This window comes from Harpia harpyja, chromosome 7, assembly GCF_026419915.1.
Source record: "Harpia harpyja isolate bHarHar1 chromosome 7, bHarHar1 primary haplotype, whole genome shotgun sequence".
NCBI lineage: Eukaryota > Metazoa > Chordata > Aves > Accipitriformes > Accipitridae > Harpia > Harpia harpyja.
In genome coordinates this window covers 51,610,647-51,635,706 of record NC_068946.1, presented here as the reverse complement: position 1 = coordinate 51,635,706, position 25,060 = coordinate 51,610,647, and the positions used below count along the sequence as shown (strand labels likewise).

At 34.7% G+C, this 25,060-nt stretch overlaps 1 protein-coding gene across 5 annotated transcripts in view; it reads left to right on the top strand.

The window, feature by feature from the left end:
* The window catches only part of LRP1B (LDL receptor related protein 1B), a 761,175-nt gene that overhangs the window by 627,399 nt on the left and 108,716 nt on the right, over positions 1–25,060 (top strand). For all 5 annotated transcript variants that reach the window (XM_052792801.1, XM_052792800.1, XM_052792798.1 and 2 more), the window contains 7 exons: positions 4,475–4,615; positions 5,758–5,945; positions 7,341–7,524; positions 9,563–9,648; positions 13,218–13,340; positions 17,023–17,204; positions 20,569–20,768. In XM_052792801.1, coding sequence (XP_052648761.1) covers positions 4,475–4,615; positions 5,758–5,945; positions 7,341–7,524; positions 9,563–9,648; positions 13,218–13,340; positions 17,023–17,204; positions 20,569–20,768 — 1,104 coding nt within the window. The remainder of the gene's footprint in view (positions 1–4,474; positions 4,616–5,757; positions 5,946–7,340; positions 7,525–9,562; positions 9,649–13,217; positions 13,341–17,022; positions 17,205–20,568; positions 20,769–25,060) is intronic.

Sequence of the window (25,060 nt, the reverse complement as noted above, 5' to 3'; positions counted from 1 at the left end):
AAATGTAGTGCAAATATTCTGTCCAAAAAGGCAAATTATTGATTATCGTGCCTGCTTTTGTGCAGTTAAAAATCTATATTGCTTATTTACTCTATTAAATTTGCTCAGCAGAAAATAGCTAGCTATGTATTTTAGGCATTTCTATTGTACACAACACCTGAAGAGTGTATGTTCATAAATGATCTAAGTAGACGTCCAAAGATTGTAAGAAAAAGCATGTTTGGTATTTGCATTTAGTAAAATTTTTCATGTAAAGTTTGAGTTGAACATGTAATGGAACGTTTTAGGAAAATAATGTAATGTTGCAAATAAGAACTTACTTGTTTGCTGGTCACATAAAGAACAGATTTCATCAATATCACTTAGAACTGTATATGATATGGAAAAAATCTGCTCCTGTGATGAACTGGGCAGTCACCAAATTGTCCTTTCTCTCTCTCTATGCTCACCAGAAGTAGGCTGGTATTTAAGAGGCAACAGCTAGTCCTGCCGCATCGACATTAGATAGGTCAGATTGGGAGAGTACCTTTGAAACAAATCTCCTGCTCACCCCCACGTACTGTGTTTTGGCTCACACGGAGCAGTGCTGAAGCAAGTGAACTGACAGGAGAAAAACAATCAAAAACCTCTGAAGCTGAGCCAGTTGGTGTACTTCAGCCAGTAGTGGGCATGAAGTCCACAAGAACAGAAGAGAGCTAGTGTGAAGTAAAATCCTGAAATGCATCTAGTGTGGATATTGGGTTCTCATTACCAGCTGTTTCATCCTGCTGTTCCTCCCTTACTGCGCCACACCGCTTGCCAGCGTAGGCTGCTGGAATCTTGAAGAAAGAAGGGAACAAACATGCCTTTCCTAGCAAACTCCATTTGCTTTTCACTTACGTAAACTACATGGTGTTTTGAAAGGAGCAGTTTGTGACAATAAGCTGTTGTAGGGAAAAACTGCATAGTTCATGTAGTTTAAACCAAATCGGGATCAAAGCAGGTTATTGGTTTCTTAATGACAGATAACTAATTGGCAGTCGGTGAGCATTCAGTATCAAGAGCAGCAACACAGTGGGTAAACCACACCTGCAAAATGTTGATAGATCTTAGGCATTTTTAAACACCATTTTATAATTCATCGCCAAAAGTTCTGAACACGCAGACAGACACAGAGCAGAGTTCTGTGTGCCTTCTGCCCCAGCGCAGGACACAGGGTTGCTAGCACACGTGCCCACTAATCCACAGAGGGCTGTAGCTCCACTTGGTGTACCCACCCCGCCAGGTTCAAAGCACGTGCTCTTCTACTCACGTTGCTCTCTTAACAGATGTGGTGATCTAGGCCCTTTTGCTAAAATGAGGCCATGAGAGTGGACCCGCATGATAATGAAACTGTAAACTATTTCCTCTGTTAGTAATAGGTGATGCGTGCCAGAACTCTCTACAGAAATGATTCATTTGGGGTTTGTTCCTCTATTTAGCACTATGTCATCAAGTTGAATGGTGAGGGAGTAGGAGAACCTTTCTGATCAGATTTTACTTGGAAGCAGTCTTCAATTCCTAAATAAGTATTTAGAATTAAACAGTCACAAACTGTGGAAATAGGTGCATTTTTTTCTGCATGCTTATAATTTTTTGCTGGTGTATTTCATTTGTTTTCTATAACATCATATACATGCACGGTCCCTTAAAATACTGACAAATAAAGTGATAGTTTGACAAACTTTTGGAAAGAGACGGAATGAGGAAACAGCAACAGAAGCAGAGGAGGTACAAACTCCTGATCTAATTGTAGTATGGACCTGCCTTTAGGCACTGGCTCTATTTAATTTCTACTCTGTAAACTGAAATCTATAGCAACATTTGTTATGTGTTACGCTGCTCCAGTGCAATTTTCTGTTAGCTGGCAATCAAATACACACCTTAGTGTGTGACTAGTATGGTAAACTCATTATACTGTAATTTTAGGAAAGTGTTACATTCTTTTATGAGAAAGGGAACTACTCAGAGAGAGTAGGAGTCAAATTCCAAATCACACTTTTTAAGGTGTTATCAGGATGTAAAAATAAACCGCCTAATTCCCCAAGATTTTAAACTTGTGATTTCTGATTTGACTGCAAACTAGGTAGCCTGATCATAGCTCTATTAGGTTCTAGAGCTGGAGCTTTGCATCTTGATATTAAAAAAAAAAAAAAAGATACTCTACTCTTCAGAGATAACTCTTCAGCAGCCAGTCTACTGAATGGGATGAAATTTGGTTTGAAATATATTCCTAAAAGCTGTATTAAGGGAATCCATTTAAAAATCTAGATTTTTTTTTTTCCATCTGTATCATTGAAAAGTCTATTTTCTTGTTTTTTCTAGAGTATTATTCAGATATAATATAAAAATTGAACTGGTGATGGGAGTAACCAGTTTTTACTTGTATCAGAATTTGCATCTGAACGGATTTTATAAGTTCACAATCATTCTAATTCTTGAAAATTTCTTTGATACAAGTTTTGATTCCATTGTATGATCCTGTCTTTTTAATGAAATCTTAATAATTAATTTCTTGTAAAGGAAAAATAGCAATACTTCACGCTGGGGATAGCATGAGAACAAAATACATTCTTCCTAAATTGCAGCTCCTATTGCTGCTGTAGGAGACAGAATACTCAGCTAGATGAGCCACTATCTCATCCTATAAGGTATTTCTTATGTTCTTGGGGGAAAAAAAAAAAATTTAGGAACTCTATTCAGGAATATGAAATTTCATCAAGAAGATGAAATACTTTGTTTATGGGGCTAATCAAAAGACAAATACAGGAATAGGAAGGATTTTCTGATTTCAGTTTCCAGCTTCTTTATGTCCTCTCATCCAGAGCAGAGGCAATATTAAGCAGAAGCCCTTGTTCTGCACATTTGTAATGACCTTTCTGATGATGACATACTTGTGAAATGCTGCAGACATGAGGTAAAGCTGTTGGTCTGTAAAATCTTGCACTCAAAGGTGTCTCAGACAAACAAAAAACTTAACCTTTTTTCCATATCAAGCCAGCCTATCTTCTTTCAAGCATGATCTATGTAAAAAAAGAGGGAAAAGAACTTCTTCACAAGACCACAGAATTATTTGAATTCCAAGTAATGTTTGTAATTGATGCAATAACATATTGCATTTTGAAAATAGTACATTAACACATTTCTAAATGAAAACTAAAGATATACAAGCAGTTTAAAGCTCTTGATGTAGATGGATATCTCATCCCAGACAGTCAAATGTTATGCCTCCATCTGCTGTCAGAAAAAAAAGCTCTACTAGATAGCAGGAAATACAGTAATTAGAAAAAAAAGAACGAATATTAACTTTCTACTTCTAGATAGTAGAAAGTTATCAGTGCTCATTTCAGATGTTCACAGCTTCAGTAGTTAAAGCTTCAGTAGTTACTATAATTTGGATATATTTCTTGGAAAAATCAAATTTATTGAGCTTAAAATCTGCATTTTTTTCAAGAGAAAAGAATGTTAAACATAATTCAGCATGATTTGGATTTTTTTCAAAACAGTTGCAAAATCATTCTTCATGGTCAGAATGAGTGTTCCTACGTAATTCTTACTTTATAACCATATTTTCTTCATACATTTTCTTGAGTTTTAAACTAAATCAAGGATTGCTTTCAAGGCTCTTTTAAAGGACTACAGATTATTTGAGGTGGAATTTATACACAGAGAATACAGGAAAAGTTACATTTCTCTTTTCCAAGCAGGAGCATAAGTTTTCTAGTAGTTGGTTTAGTGTAATGAACCTTACAAGTAAATATCTTACAGATAGAAGGTGATTTTCCCTCTGGGAATTTTTCAACTTTCATGTTTCAAAATTGAATAGAAAAAACCAAATTGGTGCTGACTTTTCTAAATTTTTCTACTGCTTTGTTGGTTTTGAACTCCAGGTTAAACAGCTGTGTTCTGAAAAGCAAATGCCTGTCTGTAGTTTCTTTACTTCATTATATATTATAATTTTCTGTTAGAAATCCACTTTAACATTAAAAATGTATACATTTTTTATGTATTGATTTTGTGGCCATCTTAGAAAATGCATGTTTAGTGTGGTTAGTGGTTAGCATGATTAGTGTTCTGCATGTTTTAAAGGGAAAGCATATTGTAGTAAGCATATCGCAGAAATATTTGCTGGGTATAGTAATTTCTAAAATGTCTGTTAGAAAGCCATTTCCTCATAATAACAGAAAGTTAAATTACACCTAAAAGAAAGTGTATTTATGATTGAGAGCTGCATAAATATGTTTTACATATGTGGGAATTGTTTCATGACTATACTGTGCTGCGTAAGAGACGTTTGATTTCTCTCTTTGTTGGTAGACACTTGTGTATAAGCATATAATGCTTTGTATCTCCTTTCAGAACAAAAGATACTTTTACTTACATTGCCCTGTATACACAAAATTTTATGTCGAAAGTATGAAGCAAAGTATGAAGTCATTGACTGCTGTATTTCTAGGGTATCGTCACTGTCGTCCTGGAGAGTTCACTTGTGCTGATGGAAGATGCCTGTTAAATTCCCAGTGGCAGTGTGATGGTGATTTTGACTGCCCAGACCATTCTGATGAAGCGCCTATAAACACAAAATGCAAAAGTTCAGGTTCATATTTAATTTTTTTAATAACGTGTGTCCTTTCTTTTTGTAACACAAAGGTTTAGGATTGTAGATAGGCAAATGTAAAACCTCGAGGCTTAAATCTCCAGTGCCTTCACGGTGATATTGCTTATGCCTTTCAAGGAGAATGTGTTGTCAGTCCTGAGCATCCAAAACATCAATTCGCAATGTTGAAGCCACCAGTTCCTATGGCATAAGATGGCTGCTAGTTCCTTAATGCATAAATTCTGTTAGTACTAAAATAAGATGATATTAATGTGATAATTGCCAAAGTTTCTAGCTTGCCCTGAAAATATTTACTATATCTGATATACTCATCACACAGAAGTAGATCATACAAAAGGGGATGTAAAGTTGTTGTGTAAAGTAATAAACACTGGTTTATTTTTATTAGTAAATTACTGACCAAATGCGATTGGATTTATTGATAATTTCTACTGACATAAATAAGTTTGCTGAGGTCTGACTGGCTTTTGAGAAGTAAATGAATCCTGGTCTGCATATGATATTCTCTTCTGTGGCTTTTTGAAAGACCAATTCTTCTGTCTAGATCTTATGACTTTATTGCACAGTAGCCCAGTCCTTTACACCAATTTTGATGGAAATCACTCGTTTGCTTTGAGGTAAGGCAACATACCTGCTGTATATTTAAGTGTTCTAAGTCTGGTTTGAAGAATCTGAATGTAGCTGAAACAACATATTCAAGTTTTGCCAAACAGGGAAAAAACATGTATGCGTGTCCTCAGATAAGAAGTGCATCAGAATTCAGTCAGTCATGTTACTAAACACCTCAGCATTCACAGGGGAGAGAAGCCCTGCTTTTTAAGTTTTGTAAACTGTAGAACTATATTTTGTGCAGAGATAATGTAGAGTATTCTCAATTATATAAAAACAAATGTGTAGGAGGGAGTAATAAGTTGAAGTATTCATACATCTTCCAGGAGAGGAATAACCTTTAAAGACACTGGAAAGTAAAAAGGTATTATAATACTCTCAGTAAGAAATGAATATTCATTTTTTACACAATTGTTTCATCTCACATGCACACATTACAGCTGATCCATGAGAAAATTCATTCCAAAAACTAATAGACCACACCAAGTTGTGTTCTCTTTTTTGTTTTTCAGAGCAGTCATGTAACAGCTCTTTCTTTATGTGCAAAAATGGCAAGTGTATTCCTCAAAGGGATGTTTGTGATAACAAAGAAGATTGTAGTGATGGATCTGATGAGAAAAGCTGCCACATAAATGAATGCCTCAGTAAGAAAGTTAGCGGCTGTTCTCAAGATTGTCAGGATCTTCTTGTTGGATACAAGGTGAATAATTACAAAATGTGGTGTAATATAATGTAAATTCTTAATTAACTGTTTCTTAACTACTGGGTGTTTATAATAAAACTCCAGCATGTTGTACTTCCTTGTAATGAAGTAGCTTACCTACCATAGCAAGAACATTCAAATTTTTATTTCCAGTAAGCAAATGATTGCCAATGGTATAAAAAAACCCCCAGTACAGTGCATACTTTAAACCTATGGAAAAGAACATAAAATTATTTAAATACAACAGATCATACTGATGTATACAGAGCACTGAAAAATCAGTTGTGAAAAAGGAAAAAACATAGGAGTGAACAGCAGGAATAGCAGTTTTCTCCAGATTTTTTTCCAAGTCAGAGACTTACAGAAATATTTAAACAAAGTATAATCACCTTAGTTGCATAATAAAGCTATTAGTTGTCTGCATGTGATGGTGTTTTCTAAATCACCTGAATCTGCTCTTTGGCCTTGAGACGTAGAGAGGAATACTTCTTGGGTGTTATGTAAACCCTAGCCACTGCCTGCACTAACCTGTAAATAGAAGCTGAGGATAGAAAAGAGATGTTTTCAGGGTTTTAACTCTGAAGTAACCCTAACTGCACCCCCAAACGTTTCATCTTTTTAATAGAATATTGACCCACTGAGAACTAAATAAAATCTGTCTGTCGTGGCTTAGCTCTAAAGGTAATTCAAACCTCTGAAACAGTGTCCTAGTCGAGAAGCCATAGACTAGAGAGCTGGAGACTAGCTGGAGACTAGGTTGGGTACAGCAAAGAATACAGGAGGGAACATGATACAAAGTTTTCCATTGATGAAACTATCCCCCTATTTCAAAAGCCCTCTGCCCAGTTGTATTTCGTGTCATGCACATTGCATGTGATAAGCTTACCACAGTGATCATCAGACTCCAATAAAAATCAGCTTCGAGGGTTCTCAATCACATTATTGTATTGCTTACACAGAATACTAGATGTTAGCAATGCTTCAAGAAAAACTGTTAAAAACTATATATCTTTACCAAAAAGCACATGTGTACTTGAAAATAAAGAACTCCAAAGGGTCCATCCGTCATTATTTTCATGGAAGAATCCTTTCCATATTTTTGAAAAGGTGTGTTTTACTTTTTCTTCAGTTAAAGAAGAAAGAATAATTACTCATTCTACAGGGTTATTTGGGAGGGAATGGTACTTAGGATCACACCAGCAATAGTTGAAAAGAAATGTAGGTATGTCTGCCTGTCTGTAAACAGTATAAACAGCAACGTAATTAAGATGTTACTTGAAAAAATGAGACTGCATGAAAAAGTTTATGATGCTAACATATTCAGATGTACGTAAGATAACAAACAGAATCAAAGAGTAATTCAAAATTAATGTATTTGTTTTTCTTTCCCAGTGCAAATGCTGGCCTGGATTCCTGCTGAAGGATGATGGCAAAACATGTATAGATATTGATGAATGTTCATCTGGATTTCCCTGTAGCCAGCAGTGCATCAATACATATGGAACCTACAAATGCTTGTGTGCAGAGGGGTATGAAATACAGCCTGATAACCTAAATGGCTGCAAATCCCTTTCAGGTATCGCTTTTTCTTTTTAATCCACAGCTGTATCCAAAATAATTTGTGAAATACCTTAGCCCCATGGTCTGTTACTCTTTTAGGCAAGATAAACAGAGTTACTTTGAAGCACACTACCTCTTCAGTAAACAATAGGAATGTGATTCAATGTCTGAATGTAATAGTAAGTGCTATTTTTAGGATGTACTGTGCTCAAATCATTTGTAGTGAATAGATGCAGTGGATTATGAAACTTTGAATTAGTAACTTTATTAGAAAAAGTATTAGGAAAGTTAAAATACATCACTTAATTCTATTTCTGAGTCACATAGTAATAGTATGTTTTTGATAATTGTTTAAAAGACTTCTGCTTTGTTATTTCATCAACTTTAGAATATTAGAACGTACTTCAAGCTTCCTGGTATGAAAAAGAGGAACAGGAAAAAATAATAGAAATTCCAAAATCTACTATTCTTATAGCATATGAAATCCTCCAGTCTTATACATCATACACAGTGAAGTTCAAGATATCTAAGAACATTGGTTATTTCCTCACCTCTCTGTCTATGCCACTGATGTTATTTTTATGTGCTTCAGTGAGTGGGATTCACTAGATCAGTGAAAGGAAGAGCAAATGTCAACAGGAAAGAAACAAAAACCCCATTACTGTGTTCTGCTGGGTTTCCTTCATAGTGCAGGCAATCTTCAGCTTGAGCAGACTTCTCCTTATTCCAGTCTTGCACAAAGTTGTTTGTGTTTTGTTTTTAAATATCAAAAAACTTCTATTTTCTTTCTAAATGACAAGGAGACTGGAACCTCTGTCTGCCTCATATTCCTGTCTCAGGTGCTTCCCTGAGTAATCAGAGGAAACACAGGAGAGGGCAGAAATACAGTATTTGGTTTTTGCTTTACTGCTATCTCACACCTTGCAAGCCACTCATACATTTAGAAGGCATAGATCACTCACACAAGAAGGGCAGCTGGAACACATCATAATAAGGTTTATTGGAGTTGTAATATATCAAACTTCAAAAGTGATCATGACAAAGCTGTTTGTGCTGTGGCCAGGATGGTTGTGCTGCGAGGAAGTGCCAACCTGTGAATGTTTGGCCTAATGCTGATTTCTTGCATAAATTGCCTTGAACTCTACAACAGAGCAGAGCATGACAGCCATTCTCCACAAAGCACTAACAGTCAGTGCTGAGGATGGTGCCTTGGATCATTTAAGAACAGGAGAATGTCCTAAGAGTTGAACATAAAATGCAAGCAAGATGGTACAACGCATTCAGTACAAGTGCAGAGTAGGCTGGACAACACAGCAATTCCAGAATGTATGAGCAGTAGATACAAGCCTTTAATATATTTTTAATTATTAGTAGTAATTATTTTTTATTTTAGCTGAGATCTCTGTTAATAGAGCTAAAATAAAGACAGCTTTTTTAATTTTATCTTTTTTTGCTATTGTGTACGTCAGTGTCAGAGGTATTTCAAAGTAAGTGATAGCATGAATGGGTATCTGAAGGAATATTTTTTGATAAACTAGAAAACCAGGGGTAAAAAAGCCAGATCTGGCTTCAGTTCAGAATTAGAGAATCAAGTTTTGTCCAAATAGCTCTTTCTTTATGTCTATACTGTTCAGATTATTGAAATCTCAAAAAGCAATGGTCAAAACATGCTTGGTTTGCAACCATAACAAATAGTAGTCTTACTGATAATTTGAAAGTGAATGTTGAAATTAAAACAAGTGGTATGAAATATATTTCAAATTTAATCTCTGACATTAAATTAGGATAAAATACAGTATGGTTCCCATATTGCAAAGGCAAAAAAATTAAATTACATTGAAAGATATACTAATTGATTGCTTTGTTCATTTTTATACTGCATCATTGATCTTTCTTGGAACATTTGAATGTTTTAAATATTTCTTTCATCCATAACATTGATCAGAGCATGTAACATTTATTTTTCAAACCATCTGTATTTCAGCATTGTATTCCTGATTTTCCATAAATTAACGTAAAAGCTAGTCTAATATATTCTTTCTCCCGGGGTTTAGATGAGGAACCTTTCTTAATTCTGGCTGATCATCATGAAATAAGAAAAATTAGCACTGATGGATCCAACTACACTTTGTTGAAACAGGTATAATCATAGTACCATGCTCTAAGTTTAACTCAATACTTTTATTCTTTTCTAAAGCGTGCAACTGACAGAAACATCATCCTACAATTGGCATTGTATGCACCATAGAACAACTGCAGTATCTTCACAGTTTTTATAATATTTTAAATTGACTATTTTATCTGAATTTGACATGATTAAGGCTCAGGCAGTTGTTTTGTCAGTCATTCCGAAGTACTAAAAAAATTGTTATTTGTGATCCCCTTCCATCACAATGTTTTGCGCAATTTGTATATTTCAGTTTTCCAAAAAAAAGCTCCAAAAAACTATTTGGCCATGTATTATTTGGGCTACTTACTGTCATAATCCAAATCTATTTTTTTGATTTAGAGAGACAATTCCAAGATTTACAGTATTACAATACATGAACTTATATCTTTTGCTAAATCTAATTTTTTTAATAATTACTTTAAATTATAACAGGAAAAAAAAAAACTTACATGAAAAAACCTACAAAAAGAGAAAGTCACCCAGTAAATACAGAGCTGTCATTTTTAGCAGTTTCTGCTCTGCTTCTGTGCTTCACCTAAGTGTAGTTACTTACCATAGATGAGAGTTCCAAAATATGTTTTAATAAAAACATCTATTTCCTTGAGTACTAATTAATCAATTGTAGAAAGACTAGAAAATCAGTTATTGCCAGTCAATATCGTTAGGCTTTTTGTGACTTCTTGTGTCAGTAAGCTGTGCATCTTAATGTCACAAGAGAGGTGCTCAGGTCTTCACAACAGTAATTATAAAATTAACCATCTTGCATTAAACATTGACTTTATTTAAGCATAGCAAGCATTATGTTAAAGTCTGTTTGTTCTTCTGAAATCCTTCTGACTACCTTGCATTTACATCTCACTGCCTCTCTCCTCTTTTGCTGGTATATCTATTAATAGAAGCCTGTGAAAAGAGGGGAGCAACAGTAAATTTTCTTTATGGTTGGTGCTGACAGATTGTCTCAGAGCTTCATCAGTCTTGACTTTAATGGACTCCTCTTCAGTACATTAAAGACCATGTAGCTCCAGCCATTGAAGAGAATCTGTGTTTTCCATATCACATTAATTCACTAGTCTAATAAATACCTCTGCTGTTGAACCTACTGGCCTTTGATCCTACAAATACAGCATTTTTAAAAGCATCCAGCTTTGAAAGCAAAAGAGGGAGCTATGCCAGCAGAACAGGTGGGCTGTCTTCCTCATAAGGACATCTTTTTGTCCTTGTAATGTTATGATGGATCAGCTCTTTCTTACACATCTACTAGATGAAGGCAAATACCAGAGCTGCTCTGGCAAAGGAGCAAAACCACCTTTCTCTGTGTATTTGATCTGTGCTTTGCCATTCTAACAGTTGCTCATATAAACTCAGAGTAAAGGAGCTGAAAGTAGGAGCTCATTCAGTCTTCTCTGAGTTGCTACAAGCCAGCTTTTTCCTCTCTTTTTTTTTTTTTCCTTCAAATATACATAAACAGTACAACTGTTTGAATTGTGTCTCATGTATGTTCTTTGCCTTCCATCTCCTTCACTCCTAGTCATCAAAATCCTTAGGGTTTCCATAGACAGAGTAGATAGAGAGAATCCTCCTCCTCATTATTTGTGATTTTTATTAATTGGGGCACCAAGGGAACACAAATCACGGCCTAGGGTACCATGTGCTGTGTGTAACAGAAACAAACAAAACCACAGGTTTATGATGACAGACTAATGTAGCTGATGCCATTTGAAAACTTCCCTATTCCTTCTAAAAGCAGATTACATGAGAAATGACAAAGAATTATGCTAGGAGGACTTAAATGTGACATATAGATCACAAAGAGGAGATGTTGTCTGGACAGAGAACTCTATTGCAGATGTACAGAAATAATTTTACCTCCAGTTGATGTTCTGATAAATACTGGAACTAAACTGACCCAAAATAAAACAGTTGACACCCAAGACTTGCAGGCAGTCAATTCTGTTTATTAGTCTGGATACTTAAGAAACTTTTACAGTGTTGTAGAATATGTAGATACAAGGCTAGTTTTTCACAAATTACTGACTTTGATTTCTAGAATGTTACAAATTTTTGGTAGTCTTTTGTATTCATTCACCTGTTGTCTCCTTTGTTACACATTTGGGGTAGGGGTTTATCCATAGATGCATTTATACTAATAGTAGAAAAAGAGACAGGAGAAGTGTTTTGCAGCACAGTTATGACTGACAGAGCTGCAGTTGGTTTTGTTACAACACTGTGTGTAGGGATACATGATTTTTGAAAATGAGAGTGGTCCTCCAACATTGTATTGTTTCAGGCTTTCTTTAATGGTGGTTTGTGCAGCCTAATCACTCTTTTCCTCTACATTTTGATCAAAAGATAGATTTACAGTATTACACTGCAGTAGTTGGCAGATATGCAGTGTATCACTTTCTGTACAATTAAATATTGTTGTTCTTAGTTGTTTATTTTAGAGTTGGCTAGTCCAGCACATCCCCTCTACAACCATGAATGACATTAACAAGGGGAGTTGCTGATCTACCTGAGAATAGAATGTCATTGGGCTGATAAAGGAATTGATTAAGTGATCCTGTGGTTTTAAAAGGAGTGCAGACTGCATCCGTTCTTTTTACCACTGCTGCTCCATCTTTGATTGATAACAACATCTTTGTGTATTAAGAATAATTGTGATTTCACTACATATCAGAATGATAAGCAGATTATGGGGCAAGGCTTTCCTATTTTCAGATAAGGAAATAAGAGCCATCATCTGAATGCAGCACCTTTCTTTCTTATCTGCCATTTGGGATGAAAAGCCATTATTATATGACTGCTCTTTCCAACCTGTAGGACTACCTCAGATCTGATCACCACTCTTTCTTACAACGTATTGGCTTAGTAATTGGAGCTATAGGAGACTTCCAGATGCCTGCTGGATCTCTAACTTTACACTTTATCTATATACTACCTCTGTGTGTGTGTGTGTGTACACACATATATATATACACGTACACAGTACCTATAATACAGCATCTAAGAATTTAAAAACTCCTTATTCAGGAATTAAAATTAATGCTTTTTGGAACAGCACAGTTTTGAATTCCTGAGTAATTTATATTAATAATGAAATGCTTTCATTAAGTGAAGATAATAAATTTTATGCTATTTCTGAGTTTATTGTTACGAAATGAATGTCATCATTTGCCAAAGTAATGCCAAAGGTAGTAATTAACAGAGAAGTTGAGCAAAAGTTAACGTATTTACTACTAAAGTTCATTTTAATAATAGGAAAGAAAAATGCAGAACCTTCATTTAGTTTCATACATCATCTCTATTTTTGAAGTGAGATAGTTCTTTGTCACCATATTTATTTCTGTTACAATTTTTATCTTATTCTGACTGTTTACAAGTAATGTATGGAAAAATGAGAGAGGTACTTCAAAAACATGCAGTCAGTAAAATAAAGCATTTTGAATATTACATGCAATGTATTTTGCATTCCGAATGCTATCTGACAGTCTGTAGTCAAACATTTGAATAAATGGACTTTTTTTTTTTTCTGTTTTTAGGGACTGAACAATGTGATTGCAATAGACTTCGACTATAGAGAAGAGTTCATCTATTGGATTGATTCCAGCAGACCAAATGGCAGTCGCATAAACAGAATGTGTTTAAATGGAAGTGACATCAAGGTAATTTGGGATTAATAATGTCACTACTAGAATTAAATTTTTTGAGTATTTTGGGAAATGCTCCTTCATGCTTTTAACCCAGATTGTGAGGTTTTGGTATATGCATACAAACACAGCATGAGCTAGCAAGCAAGTCCTAGTAAAATTTAATTGCATTTATATCTTATTTGAAGTAGAGATAGGGACTCAGAGGACTGTATTTATGAGCTAAATTCCTTATGACTTAATTGACAGTTGACTGAATTGGCAGTTCAGTGTGGTTTACAGGACACCAAAACAAAAATAGGTATGATTAGGTGTAAGCTGTGTAAATACACTGATGTGTTATTTCTTCATATACTGTTTTCTGTGATCTTTGGTTTGGTTTTGTCTCATCTCCACTGCACTGATAATGAAAATAACTCAGTGTCTTTGCTCTGAATAATCCATGGTAAAGCTGCACTCCCATTTCTGCACAGCCTGTTTTGCTTCTGTAGTGGAATAAGTTCACAAATCCACTGTTCAGCACATTTGTTGATTTACAGGAACGTTTTTCCAGAATTTGTGATAAGCAGTAAGGAACTCTTCTTTGCTTATTCTCTTATGTCTGACCCTCTTAAACATGGAACAAATGAGCAGTAACATATTCTGTGAATTTTGTTCCCTCATTGTACACCAGTAAATTATGCAGAGACAAAATAATTCTATTTTTCATTTGCAGCTTAGTCCATAGACTGACACATCTTCAGAGCACACTGAGTTTAGTCTTTTTGAGGGTTAAGGTTTGAAACTGACTGACGTCAGTGAACCTTGTTTACATCCTTCACACTGAAATAATTGTTCTTAGAACTTAAAAAAAAAAATGGGTAAGTGTAAGTTATGGCACTCTAGTTCCATTGGGGTAAAACTAAAATCCAGCATGCACTCAAAAGTTCTAGTGAGTGCCTACAAAGATTTTTCCTGGAAAAAATAGGACACAGGCAAGTGTAGCATTCAAAACCCATTAAATACTTGAATCATATTTATTGCCTTTAAACATTTTACAAAGCATCCTATTCAGCTTCTTGTCCATTCTGGATGAATCTGTATTTTGTTATTTTAGGGAATGTTTTCAGGACTGGGGATGACCCCAGACTTTTTCTTTCTAATCTTAACTATTTCAAGAGCAAAGAATTTTTCCCAGTGAAAAAGTTGTAACTGCCAGGTGGGAGAGTATAAAAAAATGCCTATTGCTTTCTAATGATTTAATAATATTTTCATTTTTTAAGGAAAGGTTTCAGAAATTTGAACAAACAGTAGAAGAAAATTAGGTTGGGAGCATGCAGGATTTTTTTTTTTTTTCCTTCATTAATATTTTGCAATTTACAGAATGAGTGTCATGTTGATGGAGATTTTACTCAAATAGGATGCCAAATTCAAAGCAAAAATTGTGAAACTAAGTACATTTAATTTTCATAAGAATATTTGGCTTTTTCGCTGAAAAACTTGGCCCGGGTTTGGCCTCTGAAAGCTAAGATTACGTGCAAAAGAATTATACATTGTAGCTGTCTTTTATCCAGTGCCAGATGATAACTTTATGTCTCTTTGACTTAGATTTTAGTAGGTTACCATAGCATATATTTAATAATTGATTTTACAAATAATTAGTTTCCCAGCAAACCTGTTTAAAAATTTTAAATTTTTTTTGTCACTTAAGAGAGGTTTTATGGTTGACAGCCTTTTCCCCTGAAGTATGAATTTCTTATTTCATTTCCTTCATGCTTCTTGTTTTACTATTTCCTATAAATAAATATACTGTTAGTGTAAATGAAACTATTTGATACATTAGCTAGGATTTCCCTTTTACAAGATAGCATCTTTTCAGCATACCAACTCTAGCTTTCTTGCTCTGGGAAACCTGATGACATCTCATTTTTCTTCTGCGTCTGATCACGGAGGAGATATTTATACAACTGAAGCAACAAATTTTCACATAAATGTGTTCAAACATTAACACGGTGGTTTAGGTATAGTATTGTACATTCAAATGAAATCTGTTATTGGAAAATGCTGTAGTAAGCTGGATTGTGTACATTAAATGTCACACTGGTGATCTCAGTGAGCTTAAAGTGACTCTCCAAAGGAAAAGTCATCAGAAAAGAGAGTCTAATTACTTTGGTTGATGCTTCTAGATAGTGTAGCAGACCTATCCATTTCTACATGAAGTGTCCCGTGTTGCAGTGCAGTAGTTGCTGCAATTACACATTTATAAAACAGTGAAGCTGGTAGTGCTAAGGAATTAGAAAATAAAGTGTTTTATTCATATTAAAAAATTGGTGCATGCCTGGTTTTAATTTTAAAAAGATTTTATGAGGTGATAAATAACATACTAACCTGAAAGGGTGCTTTTACATATTCATGACTGTAAAATTGGTTTAAAGTATCTCACAGTATCCCTTCTTGTCTTGAAGGCTTTTCAGTATCCTCAAATGGTAAATAAAATTAAAAATAACACATTCAGTTATATATAATCAGGTTTACGTGTAAAGTTTATACTCTATTGCGCATGCTTTTGGTGGTGAAGATGACAGTAAATTAGAATGTACACTACAGTAATAAACCCGTTATTAGTACTTAAGAAATCTCAAATATTTTCAAGTACTGCTCTCTGATTCCCCCCCCCCCTTAAGTTCTAGTTGCACAGACCTAATCAGGATGTAATCAGGAGTAGAATAGGTCAGAATAGACCTTATCAGGATTAGAATTTTTAAGCCTAGAAGCTGGACTCTAATGATTGGGAATATTCAAATGTCACTCAACACTTAACATGAAGTACTCCCAGCCAAGCAAGATCGAATCATACAATCATGATGAGATTTGTAATCGTGTATATTTAGAGACATTTCTTCAAGTCTCAGAATTACTCAAGTCATCAAAAACCTTGAGAATAACACATCCCTGTCAGTAGAGCATAGGCTTTCCAGTAGGTCAGTAAATTGCTTCCGTCTCTTAGTTTATTCCTTAATAATGTTGTCCTTTTGAAATGTAACTAATTCTTAGAAAGTTCCTCTTTCTTCTGCCACATGAATGTTGGAAATAAGAGCATGGTATTTACTTTCCAACTAGGTAATCTTTTTTTGCCTGAGTTGAGTGCCTTTATGGTCTATCTGTCACGATGACATATGGCAGGCACTACTGTGATATTAAAATGAAATATATGCTGATGTAGACTGGTGAGAGAAATGGTGAGCTAATAAGCAGATTTGTTTGATGGCACACTATGGGGGGAGAAGCCTCATCTCCATTTGGTTCTGTGAACAATAAACAGAACAGTAAAGGGAAAAATTCTTTTTTTTTTTTTTTTTTTAAATTAAAACAAAAGGAAAATTAGAAACTTAAGATGAAAAATGAAAGATACAGAATTCTTAAAAGTTAGTGCATAATGCAGGGAAGTTGGAGATTTGATATATATATATATATAACACCATGGTATTCTCCATTCTCCCTTACTATAAGGAAAGTGTCACGTTTTCTTAGTTACTAAAGAAGTGTCATTACTTCAGAAGTGTCAGTGTTTAACAGGGAACAAGACCTATTTTTCGCATGTTGTATGTGACTGTATCATATATCCAACTTCTCAGTATTTTGGTATTAGTAACTCTTGAATTGTTGTTCCTTTTCCCAGTATTTAGATGAATAATTTATGTAATTTTTGCTTTTCTAGGTAGTCCACAATACAGCTGTTCCCAATGCATTGGCTGTCGATTGGATTGGGAAGAATCTCTATTGGTCTGATACTGAAAAGAGAATTATTGAGGTGTCTAAACTCAATGGCTTATACCCTACCGTCCTTGTGAGCAAAAGAGTGAAGTTTCCTAGAGATCTGTCCTTAGATCCTCAAGCTGGGTATGAAGCAGCCATTTTGCAGTAATTCATATTTACTCATAATTTTATATTTAAATATGTCTATAAAAAACAAAGATAGGAAATACTAATTAGTTTTTTATTATCTGACTTTCAGCTACACTGGATATCAGTAGTCTAAAATGCATTACCAATGCTTACTATATCATCATTACATATAAAATTGGTATAATAGAAAGATAAATGCAGGTACTAAACCATGTTTTGTTATATTTACTATTCTGTAAATGTGTTTTCTTTTGGTAGGAGGAAAGCATATATTTCAAAAAATATCCCTATCTTTTTTTAAGAAGTGTGTTACTAAATAACAAAAAGTTCATCTTACATGGAAGACAATTCTTATATTTTGTTTCATTTATTCACTGAACTGTCTTGTTAGCACTCTTTTGTGTTTACTAGTTTCCAAAATAATTTAGGCCATTCAACTACCACATATTTGAAGACTTTTTTCTGATAGTTTTTGCATGTTAATCGAAGAGTGACATTGTTTAACCCCGCATAATTTGAAGATAGCTTTTGCCTTTTTTAAATTAAAGTTTTGATTTTCACACATGTCTAATAACTGGACTGATTAATTATTAGACTACATGGAGTTTATTTTAAGAGACTTAGTTTCTAACTTAGTTTTCAGAAATTTGAAATTATCAACATGCTTGAAAAATTTATTGCAACAACGATAAGAAGTGAGAACTGCCTAGTTAAAGTAGTTTGTTAACTGGTACCTTTAATTGCTAATTTTATTAATTATTGCATGACTTAGGATTTATTTATTAATATAAATTTGTGCTGGTATTCTGAGTGCAGTTTTGAGCACCACCACCATTTTTGATTTCTTGACTGGTGTGAGAGCTATAGGAACCATGGACATTTTTTTTCACAGTCATACTATAATTTTAAAAGATTACATTTTTTCCTATAAAATTGATGTCCTTGAGAAAATTAACCTAATACTATGAATTTTAGAAAGAAAGAAAGAAAAGAAATCATCTTTCCATTAACAAACTTATTTAGTATTTGATTTTCACAGAATCATGGAATAGTTGAGGTTGGAAAGGACCACTGAAAGTCAACTTGTCCAACCTCAAGAGATACAAGCCCTTTCTATTTTTTCCTGTTTGGTTGGTGGGGTTTTTTTTCCAAACAGAAACTTTCCAGCCATTTCAATTTGATCAAAACCAAATCAGCATTAGACTCAAATAAACCACCTAACCACTTCATGCCAGCATCTAATTCAGATGATAGAAGAAGAAAGATTTTATATTCTTGAAACAGAAAATGCATAAAAACATTGAGGTATTTCCTGTTTATGTGACAATACGTGTAGTGCCACAGCCACTGGTCACTGGGTCTACATGGCTCAATATGCAGTTAATGCCTCATAAACAGAGGCCTCTCTATTCACCAGTAAACCATCATCTATATTAACACTACCCACTAAAACATCAGTGTACATTTAATTGAAAGTCATTAAAACCTGGTGAATTTCTAACCAAATGTATTCTCTTAAATAAAGATTTATGCTGCATATAATCTTCAAGAAAAATGATACTTTTGAATAGTAATACTTAAATTATTATCTAGTTCCTGAACAAATAAAATACAGACTATGGAAAGTTTGCCCTATGTCTTTTCAGATCTGGATTCCGTATGTAATACTTTCTGTTTTGTGGAACATTAGGATACAATTGCATAAACTGGATGAATAAAACTATTGTAGTGGCTTATAACACTCTTGTAGTATCATGGCCAATTAATGATTCTTTTCCATCTCTAAATCCTAAGGTTCAAGTAATCATCTCAAGTGTCAGTGACAGGAGAAAATTGTTGAGTTGGTCTGGGCTCCACCTGAACAAAGAAAAGCAGTGTATTTCCTAGTTAAGAAGTTTAACTTATCTACTTTACTATTTTAAATAGAAAAGCCATTTTCTACCAATTCTTAGAACTAGCATTGAATTTTCCTGTAACTGTACCCTTTCTTCCCCATAAAATTTGTCAGGGAGGATGTAGACATTTCTTAAATGTATTCAAGATACCAATACATGGTATCTGTCTGTGGTTGCCTGGACATCCAGGATATGTTCCCTGTGTATGCAAAAATCAACTCTGCAAAGTTTGTACAGTCTTGAGTCATCCAGGAAGGTTTAGATATACACAGGCATAATAAGCTTTATTGTGCTTCTGCTCAGTGGACAGTATGTGTACAGACTTAGCTTTCCAAGGCCAAGCTCCTTTTTTTTTTTTTTTTTTTTTAATTAATAAATATCTTTGTTTATTTTAATATGAAAGCTGCTGGAAATAAAAACTGCGTTTGCATTTCAAATTCAGAGTTACTGTTTGAAGTAGTATTAATCGTATCTTAAGTTTTTTTTCTCACAAATGAGAAATGCTACATCAACTATATTGCTGATGCCATACAATAGTAATGATATGTTTCCAAAGGAAAAGTTTTCTGTTGGAGTTAGTGGAGAAAGTTCCCTTTCTCTACTGCTTATGTGGAGCAGGCTCAGTGCCAGCATATTGCACCTGTGTTTTGTAGGATAGCTGTAGCTGTTCTTAGGGCCACCATTTTCTCCTGCACACAAATAGCATTCCAAGTGGCTATTAAGAACGTGAGCTGCATCTGGGTTTTTAAAGCCTGTCCAAAAGCTTTCCCAGCTGGAAAGATCTGTCCTGAGGTTCTAAGTAATGGCATACAACATTAGCAACATGCATCCATGTACCAAATAATAGGACTTTTTTTTTTTTTTAAAAACATGCTCTGTATTGTGGCTAAATAGCATATTGAGGAGAAGATTGCTACTCAGCTTTCCAACAGTCTCTCTCAGTGCTTTACCCACTTCTAAGCCCTTCATGTGAGAAACTGTTCTAATGTTTTCGAACTAGTACTTCCTGAAGTGATATGATTTGCATCATATTACTATTAACAACAAAACAAGGTTTTGTAATATGTGTTAAAAAAAAAAAAAAAAAAAGGAACTGTAATACAATATTTGTCATAAGTTTAGTAGTGATGCCATTTTTGTAGGGTATGAGATTCATGAAATCCAATCTGGGCGGTACTTCAAATTCTAAGGTATCAAGACTAAGCAATTTAAATGCATTTTTTACTGGTCCATAATTAATTTGATGAAATCACATCTAACATGAGGACTGTCCTATTCAAACCCTTTACATTTAGCACACTCATTTACAGACAGGTCTAGAAAAATCCAAATATCTATCTGGAAAATGGAAATATTATCAAATAATTACTGATTTATTCTTGAGCTCAACTAAATAAATTAATTATTGACTCTTGTTATTTTTGCATCTCTAAACAAAGCAGTTGTTGTATTTTGTTTTACAGATACTTATACTGGATTGATTGCTGTGAGTATCCTCACATTGGCCGTGTTGGTATGGATGGCTCCAGTCAAACAGTTGTCATAGAAACACAGATATCAAGACCTATGGCTCTTACAATAGATTATGTCAACCACAGACTGTATTGGGCTGATGAAAATCATATTGAGTTTTCTGACATGGATGGATCTCACAGACATAAAGGTTGGTCAATAGCTGGGGTTTTTTAATTTGTTTTTTTCTTTTTGATAATTTTTAAATTGAAGGTGCTTTGCATGTTATGTGTAATTAGGTAAAACCTGTACTTTAAAACATTTTTGTAACCTTTATTGATACACTGTTTCCTTTTTATCTATATTTTAAAAGTTGCTTTTCATATTCCTTCTCCATTGTGACTATTTTTTAAAATATGCAGTAATACAGGTCCATGGAAAAAATGTCAAATGAAAGCAGAAGCTCTAGGAACAGACTCAACAACCAGAGGCTGCCCTGTCAATTCTGTATTCTAGTGTATATTTGCACACATGTTCTCGACCAAGTTACAAAGCCAGTGAAACTTGGCTGTTAAAAGTGAAAGGGATATGTCCTGTGTGCCATGTGTCAGAATGTGGCTAAAAGCAGCCTTTTCTCCAGCCTGAGAAAGCCTGGAAATGCCCATTAGTCTGCTCAGCATGAGTCAATAAGGAGACCAGTATTGCGAATGTAATTTGGGGCTTTCCTGGTAGATGGGTAAAATAATAACTTTTGAAATACTTACGTAATGAAGTAATCTTTATCCCTGTGTTCTGCTTCTCACCTGACATAATTAAAAAGCTAGTATCTTTTACCTATAAAGTGTTTTAAAAAAAACCTTTTACACTATGATGAATAGTTCTCATATTCCACATGGTATGACTAAAGATCTTTCACTTTAATTCAAATATATGAAATACTCAGTATCAGTGTGTTGGGGTTGGGTTTTTTTGATATGAAACTCTGTAATTGAGCTCCCTTCCACGAGTTTTACCCAAACCTCAGAACTGCTGCTATCCTGGTAAAACTTCATGCTTTGGGCTTTTTTAGGCTTTTATCTCATACTGTGTGCCTCCAGGTTTTCTCCAAACCACAGTTCATGAAATAACTACTTTATTTTCAGACTGAAGCTTCATTGTGAAATAAAACAAGAACAAACAAACAAAAACGTTTTCTAGCCCTCGTATTCATGAATAGTAAGTTAAATGAACAATTCAATGGCAGTTATTTGAGATCGTAGATTGGAGAGACTACAGCAGTAGCTATGAGAGCTGTAAACATGCCTATTAATCTCAGCATTAACTTCCATGGGTTTTGTAACAAACACAGCACAGTTGTAACCTGCTCACCTAAGCAGTACTTACATACACATACCCCCGAGTGCCAGCTGGATTCCTGCTGACAGTCTGTTTCTCTGACAGATGAAGCAAAACGCTGTACTCCTCTTGATGTTATTCCCTGTGCTACTGTCCTGCTATTTTGTTCTCATACAATTATCTTCTTACTCTTCTTTCTGGATCTTTCAAAGGAAAGAAGAAATAAATAATAGCCAATGTGTCTCTCTTAGCCCTAACCTGACTGCAGTGGTCAAACCTTGCTCAATTTTCTCTTTCAAACTGAAAGTTTCAGAAGTTTTCTTTCTCAGAAGATGTCCTCCTGTCACTAAATTTCAGAAGATATCTGAAAAATTCTAGTCATGCTGTCTTTGGTGTCTATTGCCTTGTCTCCAGCCTATGGATTTCTCTTGCCTGAGTGGGTAAAATCAGCTTCAAATGCTTTTATATTCATGGAGTTAATGTCTTCCCCTGAGGATATGTGAACCTAGAGAAGAAGGAAATTTGTCACAAAACCACAGCTGCTACCAGCGAAGAGCAGTTTCATACAACAAATTCTCTTTCCTGTTCAACAGAGCATCACCACCGCTAGTTTTAGACAGCTGAATGCGTTCATGACTGTTTAAGGAGCATGTCTGACTCTCTAGGTATTACAGTGAAAGTGTTAGAAGTCAAGTACTACTGGACATTCTGTGGGCTTTCATGCCTGATAGTTTTACCATCTCCATTTGTGGATGAAAATTTATAAAAATTTGGTACCGGTTAAATATCCGAGGCAAGCTCCAAAAGTGACAGTGACGTTGTGTAAACCTGGTATCGTACTACTTTTGAGAACGTGTCTGTTTGAAGTACAGATGACATATAAATATTCAAGCAATAAGAAATGTGCTTTGGGAAAAACATTCCAAGGTATTTAAATTATGTAGGAGGAAGATTTTTCTCCTTAGGTAATGCTGTTTGTCACTTCCTATTGTCAGGAGCTTCACTCAAAATGGGATTATCAAACCAAAATCAAGTTGTAATAAAGTTTCTGTGGATTTGACAAAGAAGTGATAGAATTCTTGGTGTCTGAAACGGATGAAACATGTCTGTAGGTTCTCCAAAGGGTGCTTTGAGAATTTTGCAAAAATCCTACATAATGATCAATTTGTCTTTAATCAGAATCTTTTCCCTGCCTCCCCCCTTCTCCTGGAACAAACCACCAAATAAATTTCGCGTGTCTTCATGCTTCAGCACAAGACTAGAAATATTTCTGGAGGATAAAATTTAACCATTGCAAAATAATTGTCTTAATAAGGGAAACTCAGGGAAGTTCAGTGGTTGGGGTTTAGAAGAAGTGAAACTGTAATCCCTTCTAGCCTTTTGATATGAGAAACTGTAGTCCATGTTGATAAGCACTTATATGAGAAAGATTAGTTTTATATCTTGTGATAACTGTGTTTCTTGAAGACATATTGTTCATATGGATTTCATGGTCCATTTTCCTTTGTCATTTTAAGACACTTTGTATTGTCAGAGTTAACTAAGGGATGGCTGAGTTTATTCTATCCTTTGTTTTCAAATGGAGAAGGATAAAGGCACAGATACGATGACCATAAAATACATACCCATGGAGCAGAGAAAAAAGTCTAAACGGGAATCATGTGAGTAATGCATTCTAAAGTGCTAGTTATTGTAAGCCAAGTATTTTTTCACCTGTTTCTGTGACGTTTGAGGATAAGGCTAGCTTGCTGTGAGTTTTTTCTGAGAATATGTTTTTTGGATCTTAAATTACCTGTTACAAAATACATCAGAAAATGCGACACAGATTTCACAAGACCCAGCAAATAATTATCTTGTCAGAATGGGTGGATCTTGTATCATAAAGAGATATTATTGTATGAGATAGACTGCAGTGTTCTGTGCTCTGCACTAGATACATCTTGAGGACAAAGAGAACAATCTTAGACTAATTATTGACAGGCTGTATGTTAAACCAAGGAGTGTTTATTCCATGAAATGGGAGTTTACATGTATTTAGGTCTTAGTGTTAACACTTTTTACAACAATTTTTTTTTCTTTCTTTATTATGAATCTTAAAGATTTTTCAGGAAAAGAGAACATCTGCTACTTTTCTCTTGGAAAGTTCCTCTGCATTTCAATAGAGAAATGGGCTTTTATAATTATCAAGGGAGTCCTAGTAAGAACTTTGAAAACATGCTAACTAGGCCAGAAATCTTACTGTACTTGGGAGCTCTTCCTGGCGCTAGGGGCAGGAATGACCTTCCTTATCTATTTGAAGTTTAATGCTTGATTATGTAAACTGTCTTTAGAGCTTAGCCAATTTAGCACTGCAGCATTCACATATGTTATGCACAGTAAATGATTAAGCAAGCATTGAAGCACTAATCTGGCTAAGCACTAAGCTGGTTTACTTCTGTGAGCTTTAAAATAAAACATTTAAGAATTTGTCAGACTTAACAGCTGCTTTTGGTTCCCACTGCCCAGAGGAAATGCAAGCTTCACAGTTCCCTAGGTATCTGATTGCCTCATGCAGGTTTTCCTATCCTTCAGAGCTCTTAAAACCCAGAGGTGCCTACCAGTTTCCCATTTCATTCTTTGAAGATGAGAATTTCAGTATAATGAAGCTATAAAAGTGGAATCTGATAGTCCAGTTTAGGAAGTACAGAAGCTTCTCTGAGCTGAGATTAGTCCTTAACTGTCTGGAGTTCTTTGATGTTTTATACTGTAAAAACAAAAGTTGAGCACTTCGTTGCTTCATCTTACAGGGGCATGAAAATTAAGCAATGAAAAAGTGTTGAACCTTAAATGAATTAAGTATTTGTAAATGACTTCCTTAGTTGTAATATAGTTAACAGAGAGAAACTTTCCTATAGTATCTCAATTTGAAAAACCTTTTCTTCAAAATTGGCTTCTGCCTGAGTGTTTACAAACCTCAGAATTGGTGTACATATGTGCAAGTTTCAAAGTATCAAGTATAAGGTTTGGGGAGATTATAACCTTTTTTTTTTCATTTTTAGCACCTGTAATTTCAAAGATTGCTAATTGTACGGGCTTTGTAGGTAGAAAGTGAGTATTTGTGTCTAATTCTGAACTCTGCCACCAGAGTTTTATAAAAGAGTAAATCCAGTTACTCATTAAATTCTCCTA